This window comes from Epargyreus clarus, unplaced genomic scaffold (genome assembly GCF_041222505.1).
Source record: "Epargyreus clarus isolate Ecla_fem2 unplaced genomic scaffold, WU_Ecla_fem_2.2 ptg000021l, whole genome shotgun sequence".
Lineage (NCBI taxonomy): Eukaryota > Metazoa > Arthropoda > Insecta > Lepidoptera > Hesperiidae > Epargyreus > Epargyreus clarus.
Genome location: NW_027332228.1, coordinates 9,127,357 through 9,139,741, shown reverse-complemented (window position 1 = coordinate 9,139,741; position 12,385 = coordinate 9,127,357). Strand labels below are relative to the sequence as shown.

At 43.5% G+C, this 12,385-nt stretch overlaps 1 protein-coding gene across 1 annotated transcript in view; it reads right to left on the bottom strand.

Moving 5' to 3' along the window:
* Positions 1-12,385, bottom strand: part of LOC140750830 (uncharacterized) — a 44,397-nt gene that overhangs the window by 19,740 nt on the left and 12,272 nt on the right. The window contains exons 13-31 of the mRNA XM_073084556.1: positions 12,200-12,379; positions 11,973-12,107; positions 11,518-11,832; positions 11,248-11,427; positions 11,021-11,155; positions 10,566-10,880; positions 10,296-10,475; positions 10,056-10,190; positions 9,601-9,915; positions 9,331-9,510; positions 9,104-9,238; positions 8,649-8,963; positions 8,379-8,558; positions 8,152-8,286; positions 7,697-8,011; positions 7,427-7,606; positions 7,187-7,321; positions 6,732-7,046; positions 1,689-1,868 (exon numbers count right to left, since the gene is read on the bottom strand). Coding sequence (XP_072940657.1) covers positions 1,689-1,868; positions 6,732-7,046; positions 7,187-7,321; positions 7,427-7,606; positions 7,697-8,011; positions 8,152-8,286; positions 8,379-8,558; positions 8,649-8,963; positions 9,104-9,238; positions 9,331-9,510; positions 9,601-9,915; positions 10,056-10,190; positions 10,296-10,475; positions 10,566-10,880; positions 11,021-11,155; positions 11,248-11,427; positions 11,518-11,832; positions 11,973-12,107; positions 12,200-12,379 — 3,960 coding nt within the window. The remainder of the gene's footprint in view (positions 1-1,688; positions 1,869-6,731; positions 7,047-7,186; positions 7,322-7,426; positions 7,607-7,696; positions 8,012-8,151; positions 8,287-8,378; positions 8,559-8,648; positions 8,964-9,103; positions 9,239-9,330; positions 9,511-9,600; positions 9,916-10,055; positions 10,191-10,295; positions 10,476-10,565; positions 10,881-11,020; positions 11,156-11,247; positions 11,428-11,517; positions 11,833-11,972; positions 12,108-12,199; positions 12,380-12,385) is intronic.

Here is a 12,385-nt window from a genome sequence, read left to right as displayed (position 1 = left end):
GTTTTTCTCTTAAAATGTTGAGGAATAAACGTAACACTTACCTTCGACAAGCGCAAACTCTACGGTGTCGTCATATCCGCGAGCTAAAGAGAAGTGTTGTTCGAAATTGAGACCGGCTTGTTCGGTGTAAAGTCCCGTGTAATAAGTCTCGGCGAAAGCTAGTTGCTCAACAGCAGTTTCCGTTCGTTCGACGGCTAGCACTATCGTGGCAAAGGCTGGCAATGCTTGAGGCCCGGATGCTCGCAACGCTAATATTACTATACGATTGGTGGGAATAATATCTTCGGGGATAGCGCTACGTAACGAAATCCTCACTGTGGCTCCGTCCCTTGCGAGACTGAAGTAGGATGCCAAGTCTGAAATTATATCGCACGTGTCAAATTCATCTCTGGTAATCAACTTTTACATGTATAGGACAAATATTTACTACAATAGCAAATGGTCATCCAATGTAATGAAAGCAACTATCGCACTCGTTAGCATCAAAGGACATTACCTCCTAGAAGTGCGAATGATACTTGCTCAGTGAATCCCTCAACAAGAATTATTGGCTCCAAGCTGAGAGTGTTGTCTTCGATCGTACCGGAATAGCTAACTTGCTCGAAGCCAAGGATTAAGTCCGATGTAATTTCTGAAAATAGTACAGTCGCTGATATAATGTAAGTAAGGTGTACGAAAAAATCTGTGTTAATTTTCAGTCCATCAAGGTATTCATTGAAGATTTAAGTGGTCTCACCGTCTATCAGCGATATGACGACAGTCGCTCGGGCCACGACGTCACTATTGGGTCTCGTAGCTTCGATAATAAAAATGAGCTTCTGATTGTTTGCCAAGACAGCCGACGGAATGGGACTCAGCAATGTCAGAGCAATCGAATTCTCAGATCTTCTGTCCAGTCCGAACCATGCAGAGTGTTCTGAAAATTTAGTAAGAAGTCTTCATGTTTGTTCAAAACGACTAACGCTGTTTTTCTCTTAAAATGTTGAGGAATAAACGTGACACTTACCACCGACAAGCGCAAACTCTACGGTGTCGTCATATCCGCGAGCTAAAGAGAAGTGTTGTTCGAAATTGAGACCGGCTTGTTCGGTGTAAAGTCCCGTGTAATAAGTCTCGGCGAAAGCTAGTTGCTCAACAGCAGTTTCCGTTCGTTCGACGGCTAGCACTATCGTGGCAAAGGCTGGCAATGCTTGAGGCCCGGATGCTCGCAACGCTAGTATTACAATGCGATTGGTGGGAATAATATCTACGGGGATAGCGCTACGTAACGAAATCCTCACTGTGGGTCCGTCCCTTGCGAGACTGAAGTAGGGTGCCAAGTCTGAAATTATATGGCACGTGTCAAATTCATACCTGGTAATCAACTTTTACATGTATAGGACAAATATTTACTACAATAGCAAATGGTCATCCAATGTAATGAAAGCAACTATCGCACTCGTTAGCATCAAAGGACATTACCTCCTAGAAGTGCGAATGATACTTGCTCAGTGAATCCCTCAACAAGAATTATTGGCTCCAAGCTGAGAGTGTTGTCTTCGATCGTACCGGAATAGCTAACTTGCTCGAAGCCAAGGATTAAGTCCGATGTAATTTCTGAAAATAGTACAGTCGGTGATATAATGTAAGTAAGGTGTACGAAAAAATCTGTCCATCAAGGTATTCATTGAAGATTTAAGTGGTCTCACCGTCTATCAGCGATATGACGACAGTCGCTCGGGCCAAGACGTCACTATTGGGTCTCGTAGCTTCGATAATGAAAATGAGCTTCTGATTGTTTGCCAAGACAGCCGACGGTATGGGACTCAGCAATGTCAGAGCAATCGAATTCTCAGATCTTCTGGCCAGTCCGAACCATGCAGAGTGTTCTGAAAATTTAGTAAGAAGTCTTCATGTTTGCTCAAAACGACTAATGCTGTTTTTCTCTTAAAATGTTGAGGAATAAACGTAACACTTACCTTCGACAAGCGCAAACTCTACGGTGTCGTCATATCCGCGAGCTAAAGAGAAGTGTTGTTCGAAATTGAGACCGGCTTGTTCGGTGTAAAGTCCCGTGTAATAAGTCTCGGCGAAAGCTAGTTGCTCAACAGCAGTTTCCGTTCGTTCGACGGCTAGCACTATCGTGGCAAAGGCTGGCAATGCTTGAGGCCCGGATGCTCGCAACGCTAATATTACTATACGATTGGTGGGAATAATATCTTCGGGGATAGCGCTACGTAACGAAATCCTCACTGTGGCTCCGTCCCTTGCGAGACTGAAGTAGGATGCCAAGTCTGAAATTATATCGCACGTGTCAAATTCATCTCTGGTAATCAACTTTTACATGTATAGGACAAATATTTACTACAATAGCAAATGGTCATCCAATGTAATGAAAGCAACTATCGCACTCGTTAGCATCAAAGGACATTACCTCCTAGAAGTGCGAATGATACTTGCTCAGTGAATCCCTCAACAAGAATTATTGGCTCCAAGCTGAGAGTGTTGTCTTCGATCGTACCGGAATAGCTAACTTGCTCGAAGCCAAGGATTAAGTCCGATGTAATTTCTGAAAATAGTACAGTCGCTGATATAATGTAAGTAAGGTGTACGAAAAAATCTGTGTTAATTTTCAGTCCATCAAGGTATTCATTGAAGATTTAAGTGGTCTCACCGTCTATCAGCGATATGACGACAGTCGCTCGGGCCACGACGTCACTATTGGGTCTCGTAGCTTCGATAATAAAAATGAGCTTATGATTGTTTGCCAAGACAGCCGACGGAATGGGACTCAGCAATGTCAGAGCAATCGAATTCTCAGATCTTCTGTCCAGTCCGAACCATGCAGAGTGTTCTGAAAATTTAGTAAGAAGTCTTCATGTTTGTTCAAAACGACTAACGCTGTTTTTCTCTTAAAATGTTGAGGAATAAACGTGACACTTACCTCCAACAAGCGCAAACTCTACGGTGTCGTCATATCCGCGAGCTAAAGAGAAGTGTTGTTCGAAATTGAGACCGGCTTGTTCGGTGTAAAGTCCCGTGTAATAAGTCTCGGCGAAAGCTAGTTGCTCAACAGCAGTTTCCGTTCGTTCGACGGCTAGCACTATCGTGGCAAAGGCTGGCAATGCTTGAGGCCCGGATGCTCGCAACGCTAGTATTACTATGCGATTGGTGGGAATAATATCTTCGGGGATAGCGCTACGTAACGAAATCCTCACTGTGGGTCCGTCCCTTGCGAGACTGAAGTAGGATGCCAAGTCTGAAATTATATCGCACGTGTCAAATTCATCTCTGGTAATCAACTTTTACATGTATAGGACAAATATTTACTAAAATAGCAAATGGTCATCCAATGTAATGAAAGCAACTATCGCACTCGTTAGCATCAAAGGACATTACCTCCTAGAAGTGCAAATGATACTTGCTCAGTGAATCCCTCAACAAGAATTATTGGCTCCAAGCTGAGAGTGTTGTCTTCGATCGTACCGGAATAGCTAACTTGCTCGAAGCCAAGGATTAAGTCCGATGTAATTTCTGAAAATAGTACAGTCGGTGATATAATGTAAGTAAGGTGTACGAAAAAATCTGTCCATCAAGGTATTCATTGAAGATTTAAGTGGTCTCACCGTCTATCAGCGATATGACGACAGTCGCTCGGGCCAAGACGTCACTATTGGGTCTCGTAGCTTCGATAATGAAAATGAGCTTCTGATTGTTTGCCAAGACAGCCGACGGTATGGGACTCAGCAATGTCAGAGCAATCGAATTCTCAGATCTTCTGTCCAGTCCGAACCATGCAGAGTGTTCTGAAAATTTAGTAAGAAGTCTTCATGTTTGTTCAAAACGACTAACGCTGTTTTTCTCTTAAAATGTTGAGGAATAAACGTGACACTTACCTCCGACAAGCGCAAACTCTACGGTGTCGTCATATCCGCGAGCTAAAGAGAAGTGTTGTTCGAAATTGAGACCGGCTTGTTCGGTGTAAAGTCCCGTGTAATAAGTCTCGGCGAAACCTAGTTGCTCAACAGCAGTTTCCGTTCGTTCGACGGCTAGCACTATCGTGGCAAAGGCTGGCAATGCTTGAGGCCCGGATGCTCGCAACGCTAGTATTACTATGCGATTGGTGGGAATAATATCTTCGGGGATAGCGCTACGTAACGAAATCCTCACTGTGGGTCCGTCCCTTGCGAGACTGAAGTAGGATGCCAAGTCTGAAATTATATCGCACGTGTCAAATTCATCTCTGGTAATCAACTTTTACATGTATAGGACAAATATTTACTAAAATAGCAAATGGTCATCCAATGTAATGAAAGCAACTATCGCACTCGTTAGCATCAAAGGACATTACCTCCTAGAAGTGCAAATGATACTTGCTCAGTGAATCCCTCAACAAGAATTATTGGCTCCAAGCTGAGAGTGTTGTCTTCGATCGTACCGGAATAGCTAACTTGCTCGAAGCCAAGGATTAAGTCCGATGTAATTTCTGAAAATAGTACAGTCGGTGATATAATGTAAGTAAGGTGTACGAAAAAATCTGTCCATCAAGGTATTCATTGAAGATTTAAGTGGTCTCACCGTCTATCAGCGATATGACGACAGTCGCTCGGGCCACGACGTCACTATTGGGTCTCGTAGCTTCGATAATAAAAATGAGCTTCTGATTGTTTGCCAAGACAGCCGACGGAATGGGACTCAGCAATGTCAGAGCAATCGAATTCTCAGATCTTCTGTCCAGTCCGAACCATGCAGAGTGTTCTGAAAATTTAGTAAGAAGTCTTCATGTTTGTTCAAAACGACTAACGCTGTTTTTCTCTTAAAATGTTGAGGAATAAACGTGACACTTACCTCCGACAAGCGCAAACTCTACGGTGTCGTCATATCCGCGAGCTAAAGAGAAGTGTTGTTCGAAATTGAGACCGGCTTGTTCGGTGTAAAGTCCCGTGTAATAAGTCTCGGCGAAAGCTAGTTGCTCAACAGCAGTTTCCGTTCGTTCGACGGCTAGCACTATCGTGGCAAAGGCTGGCAATGCTTGAGGCCCGGATGCTCGCAACGCTAGTATTACTATGCGATTGGTGGGAATAATATCTTCGGGGATAGCGCTACGTAACGAAATCCTCACTGTGGGTCCGTCCCTTGCGAGACTGAAGTAGGATGCCAAGTCTGAAATTATATCGCACGTGTCAAATTCATCTCTGGTAATCAACTTTTACATGTATAGGACAAATATTTACTAAAATAGCAAATGGTCATCCAATGTAATGAAAGCAACTATCGCACTCGTTAGCATCAAAGGACATTACCTCCTAGAAGTGCAAATGATACTTGCTCAGTGAATCCCTCAACAAGAATTATTGGCTCCAAGCTGAGAGTGTTGTCTTCGATCGTACCGGAATAGCTAACTTGCTCGAAGCCAAGGATTAAGTCCGATGTAATTTCTGAAAATAGTACAGTCGGTGATATAATGTAAGTAAGGTGTACGAAAAAAACTGTCCATCAAGGTATTCATTGAAGATTTAAGTGGTCTCACCGTCTATCAGCGATATGACGACAGTCGCTCGGGCCACGACGTCACTATTGGGTCTCGTAGCTTCGATAATAAAAATGAGCTTCTGATTGTTTGCCAAGACAGCCGACGGAATGGGACTCAGCAATGTCAGAGCAATCGAATTCTCAGATCTTCTGTCCAGTCCGAACCATGCAGAGTGTTCTGAAAATTTAGTAAGAAGTCTTCATGTTTGTTCAAAACGACTAACGCTGTTTTTCTCTTAAAATGTTGAGGAATAAACGTGACACTTACCTCCGACAAGCGCAAACTCTACGGTGTCGTCATATCCGCGAGCTAAAGAGAAGTGTTGTTCGAAATTGAGACCGGCTTGTTCGGTGTAAAGTCCCGTGTAATAAGTCTCGGCGAAAGCTAGTTGCTCAACAGCAGTTTCCGTTCGTTCGACGGCTAGCACTATCGTGGCAAAGGCTGGCAATGCTTGAGGCCCGGATGCTCGCAACGCTAGTATTACTATGCGATTGGTGGGAATAATATCTTCGGGGATAGCGCTACGTAACGAAATCCTCACTGTGGGTCCGTCCCTTGCGAGACTGAAGTAGGATGCCAAGTCTGAAATTATATCGCACGTGTCAAATTCATCTCTGGTAATCAACTTTTACATGTATAGGACAAATATTTACTAAAATAGCAAATGGTCATCCAATGTAATGAAAGCAACTATCGCACTCGTTAGCATCAAAGGACATTACCTCCTAGAAGTGCAAATGATACTTGCTCAGTGAATCCCTCAACAAGAATTATTGGCTCCAAGCTGAGAGTGTTGTCTTCGATCGTACCGGAATAGCTAACTTGCTCGAAGCCAAGGATTAAGTCCGATGTAATTTCTGAAAATAGTACAGTCGGTGATATAATGTAAGTAAGGTGTACGAAAAAATCTGTCCATCAAGGTATTCATTGAAGATTTAAGTGGTCTCACCGTCTATCAGCGATATGACGACAGTCGCTCGGGCCACGACGTCACTATTGGGTCTCGTAGCTTCGATAATAAAAATGAGCTTCTGATTGTTTGCCAAGACAGCCGACGGAATGGGACTCAGCAATGTCAGAGCAATCGAATTCTCAGATCTTCTGTCCAGTCCGAACCATGCAGAGTGTTCTGAAAATTTAGTAAGAAGTCTTCATGTTTGTTCAAAACGACTAACGCTGTTTTTCTCTTAAAATGTTGAGGAATAAACGTGACACTTACCTCCGACAAGCGCAAACTCTACGGTGTCGTCATATCCGCGAGCTAAAGAGAAGTGTTGTTCGAAATTGAGACCGGCTTGTTCGGTGTAAAGTCCCGTGTAATAAGTCTCGGCGAAAGCTAGTTGCTCAACAGCAGTTTCCGTTCGTTCGACGGCTAGCACTATCGTGGCAAAGGCTGGCAATGCTTGAGGCCCGGATGCTCGCAACGCTAGTATTACTATGCGATTGGTGGGAATAATATCTTCGGGGATAGCGCTACGTAACGAAATCCTCACTGTGGGTCCGTCCCTTGCGAGACTGAAGAAGGGTGCCAAGTCTGAAATTATATCGCACGTGTCAAATTCATCTCTGGTAATCAACTTTTACATGTAAAGGACAAATATTTACTAAAATAGCAAATGGTCATCCAATGTAATGAAAGCAACTATCGCACTCGTTAGCATCAAAGGACATTACCTCCTAGAAGTGCAAATGATACTTGCTCAGTGAATCCCTCAACAAGAATTATTGGCTCCAAGCTGAGAGTGTTGTCTTCGATCGTACCGGAATAGCTAACTTGCTCGAAGCCAAGGATTAAGTCCGATGTAATTTCTGAAAATAGTACAGTCGCTGATATAATGTAAGTAAGGTGTACGAAAAAATCTGTGTTAATTTTCAGTCCATCAAGGTATTCATTGAAGATTTAAGTGGTCTCACCGTCTATCAGCGATATGACGACAGTCGCTCGGGCCACGACGTCACTATTGGGTCTCGTAGCTTCGATAATAAAAATGAGCTTCTGATTGTTTGCCAAGACAGCCGACGGAATGGGACTCAGCAATGTCAGAGCAATCGAATTCTCAGATCTTCTGTCCAGTCCGAACCATGCAGAGTGTTCTGAAAATTTAGTAAGAAGTCTTCATGTTTGTTCAAAACGACTAACGCTGTTTTTCTCTTAAAATGTTGAGGAATAAACGTGACACTTACCTCCGACAAGCGCAAACTCTACGGTGTCGTCATATCCGCGAGCTAAAGAGAAGTGTTGTTCGAAATTGAGACCGGCTTGTTCGGTGTAAAGTCCCGTGTAATAAGTCTCGGCGAAAGCTAGTTGCTCAACAGCAGTTTCCGTTCGTTCGACGGCTAGCACTATCGTGGCAAAGGCTGGCAATGCTTGAGGCCCGGATGCTCGCAACGCTAGTATTACTATGCGATTGGTGGGAATAATATCTTCGGGGATAGCGCTACGTAACGAAATCCTCACTGTGGGTCCGTCCCTTGCGAGACTGAAGTAGGATGCCAAGTCTGAAATTATATCGCACGTGTCAAATTCATCTCTGGTAATCAACTTTTACATGTATAGGACAAATATTTACTAAAATAGCAAATGGTCATCCAATGTAATGAAAGCAACTATCGCACTCGTTAGCATCAAAGGACATTACCTCCTAGAAGTGCAAATGATACTTGCTCAGTGAATCCCTCAACAAGAATTATTGGCTCCAAGCTGAGAGTGTTGTCTTCGATCGTACCGGAATAGCTAACTTGCTCGAAGCCAAGGATTAAGTCCGATGTAATTTCTGAAAATAGTACAGTCGGTGATATAATGTAAGTAAGGTGTACGAAAAAATCTGTCCATCAAGGTATTCATTGAAGATTTAAGTGGTCTCACCGTCTATCAGCGATATGACGACAGTCGCTCGGGCCACGACGTCACTATTGGGTCTCGTAGCTTCGATAATAAAAATGAGCTTCTGATTGTTTGCCAAGACAGCCGACGGAATGGGACTCAGCAATGTCAGAGCAATCGAATTCTCAGATCTTCTGTCCAGTCCGAACCATGCAGAGTGTTCTGAAAATTTAGTAAGAAGTCTTCATGTTTGTTCAAAACGACTAACGCTGTTTTTCTCTTAAAATGTTGAGGAATAAACGTGACACTTACCTCCGACAAGCGCAAACTCTACGGTGTCGTCATATCCGCGAGCTAAAGAGAAGTGTTGTTCGAAATTGAGACCGGCTTGTTCGGTGTAAAGTCCCGTGTAATAAGTCTCGGCGAAAGCTAGTTGCTCAACAGCAGTTTCCGTTCGTTCGACGGCTAGCACTATCGTGGCAAAGGCTGGCAATGCTTGAGGCCCGGATGCTCGCAACGCTAGTATTACTATGCGATTGGTGGGAATAATATCTTCGGGGATAGCGCTACGTAACGAAATCCTCACTGTGGGTCCGTCCCTTGCGAGACTGAAGTAGGATGCCAAGTCTGAAATTATATCGCACGTGTCAAATTCATCTCTGGTAATCAACTTTTACATGTATAGGACAAATATTTACTAAAATAGCAAATGGTCATCCAATGTAATGAAAGCAACTATCGCACTCGTTAGCATCAAAGGACATTACCTCCTAGAAGTGCAAATGATACTTGCTCAGTGAATCCCTCAACAAGAATTATTGGCTCCAAGCTGAGAGTGTTGTCTTCGATCGTACCGGAATAGCTAACTTGCTCGAAGCCAAGGATTAAGTCCGATGTAATTTCTGAAAATAGTACAGTCGGTGATATAATGTAAGTAAGGTGTACGAAAAAATCTGTCCATCAAGGTATTCATTGAAGATTTAAGTGGTCTCACCGTCTATCAGCGATATGACGACAGTCGCTCGGGCCACGACGTCACTATTGGGTCTCGTAGCTTCGATAATAAAAATGAGCTTCTGATTGTTTGCCAAGACAGCCGACGGAATGGGACTCAGCAATGTCAGAGCAATCGAATTCTCAGATCTTCTGTCCAGTCCGAACCATGCAGAGTGTTCTGAAAATTTAGTAAGAAGTCTTCATGTTTGTTCAAAACGACTAACGCTGTTTTTCTCTTAAAATGTTGAGGAATAAACGTGACACTTACCTCCGACAAGCGCAAACTCTACGGTGTCGTCATATCCGCGAGCTAAAGAGAAGTGTTGTTCGAAATTGAGACCGGCTTGTTCGGTGTAAAGTCCCGTGTAATAAGTCTCGGCGAAAGCTAGTTGCTCAACAGCAGTTTCCGTTCGTTCGACGGCTAGCACTATCGTGGCAAAGGCTGGCAATGCTTGAGGCCCGGATGCTCGCAACGCTAGTATTACTATGCGATTGGTGGGAATAATATCTTCGGGGATAGCGCTACGTAACGAAATCCTCACTGTGGGTCCGTCCCTTGCGAGACTGAAGAAGGGTGCCAAGTCTGAAATTATATCGCACGTGTCAAATTCATCTCTGGTAATCAACTTTTACATGTAAAGGACAAATATTTACTAAAATAGCAAATGGTCATCCAATGTAATGAAAGCAACTATCGCACTCGTTAGCATCAAAGGACATTACCTCCTAGAAGTGCAAATGATACTTGCTCAGTGAATCCCTCAACAAGAATTATTGGCTCCAAGCTGAGAGTGTTGTCTTCGATCGTACCGGAATAGCTAACTTGCTCGAAGCCAAGGATTAAGTCCGATGTAATTTCTGAAAATAGTACAGTCGCTGATATAATGTAAGTAAGGTGTACGAAAAAATCTGTGTTAATTTTCAGTCCATCAAGGTATTCATTGAAGATTTAAGTGGTCTCACCGTCTATCAGCGATATGACGACAGTCGCTCGGGCCACGACGTCACTATTGGGTCTCGTAGCTTCGATAATAAAAATGAGCTTCTGATTGTTTGCCAAGACAGCCGACGGAATGGGACTCAGCAATGTCAGAGCAATCGAATTCTCAGATCTTCTGTCCAGTCCGAACCATGCAGAGTGTTCTGAAAATTTAGTAAGAAGTCTTCATGTTTGTTCAAAACGACTAACGCTGTTTTTCTCTTAAAATGTTGAGGAATAAACGTGACACTTACCTCCGACAAGCGCAAACTCTACGGTGTCGTCATATCCGCGAGCTAAAGAGAAGTGTTGTTCGAAATTGAGACCGGCTTGTTCGGTGTAAAGTCCCGTGTAATAAGTCTCGGCGAAAGCTAGTTGCTCAACAGCAGTTTCCGTTCGTTCGACGGCTAGCACTATCGTGGCAAAGGCTGGCAATGCTTGAGGCCCGGATGCTCGCAACGCTAGTATTACTATGCGATTGGTGGGAATAATATCTTCGGGGATAGCGCTACGTAACGAAATCCTCACTGTGGGTCCGTCCCTTGCGAGACTGAAGTAGGATGCCAAGTCTGAAATTATATCGCACGTGTCAAATTCATCTCTGGTAATCAACTTTTACATGTATAGGACAAATATTTACTAAAATAGCAAATGGTCATCCAATGTAATGAAAGCAACTATCGCACTCGTTAGCATCAAAGGACATTACCTCCTAGAAGTGCAAATGATACTTGCTCAGTGAATCCCTCAACAAGAATTATTGGCTCCAAGCTGAGAGTGTTGTCTTCGATCGTACCGGAATAGCTAACTTGCTCGAAGCCAAGGATTAAGTCCGATGTAATTTCTGAAAATAGTACAGTCGGTGATATAATGTAAGTAAGGTGTACGAAAAAATCTGTCCATCAAGGTATTCATTGAAGATTTAAGTGGTCTCACCGTCTATCAGCGATATGACGACAGTCGCTCGGGCCACGACGTCACTATTGGGTCTCGTAGCTTCGATAATAAAAATGAGCTTCTGATTGTTTGCCAAGACAGCCGACGGAATGGGACTCAGCAATGTCAGAGCAATCGAATTCTCAGATCTTCTGTCCAGTCCGAACCATGCAGAGTGTTCTGAAAATTTAGTAAGAAGTCTTCATGTTTGTTCAAAACGACTAACGCTGTTTTTCTCTTAAAATGTTGAGGAATAAACGTGACACTTACCTCCGACAAGCGCAAACTCTACGGTGTCGTCATATCCGCGAGCTAAAGAGAAGTGTTGTTCGAAATTGAGACCGGCTTGTTCGGTGTAAAGTCCCGTGTAATAAGTCTCGGCGAAAGCTAGTTGCTCAACAGCAGTTTCCGTTCGTTCGACGGCTAGCACTATCGTGGCAAAGGCTGGCAATGCTTGAGGCCCGGATGCTCGCAACGCTAGTATTACTATGCGATTGGTGGGAATAATATCTTCGGGGATAGCGCTACGTAACGAAATCCTCACTGTGGGTCCGTCCCTTGCGAGACTGAAGTAGGATGCCAAGTCTGAAATTATATCGCACGTGTCAAATTCATCTCTGGTAATCAACTTTTACATGTATAGGACAAATATTTACTAAAATAGCAAATGGTCATCCAATGTAATGAAAGCAACTATCGCACTCGTTAGCATCAAAGGACATTACCTCCTAGAAGTGCAAATGATACTTGCTCAGTGAATCCCTCAACAAGAATTATTGGCTCCAAGCTGAGAGTGTTGTCTTCGATCGTACCGGAATAGCTAACTTGCTCGAAGCCAAGGATTAAGTCCGATGTAATTTCTGAAAATAGTACAGTCGGTGATATAATGTAAGTAAGGTGTACGAAAAAATCTGTCCATCAAGGTATTCATTGAAGATTTAAGTGGTCTCACCGTCTATCAGCGATATGACGACAGTCGCTCGGGCCACGACGTCACTATTGGGTCTCGTAGCTTCGATAATAAAAATGAGCTTCTGATTGTTTGCCAAGACAGCCGACGGAATGGGACTCAGCAATGTCAGAGCAATCGAATTCTCAGATCTTCTGTCCAGTCCGAACCATGCAGAGTGTTCTGAAA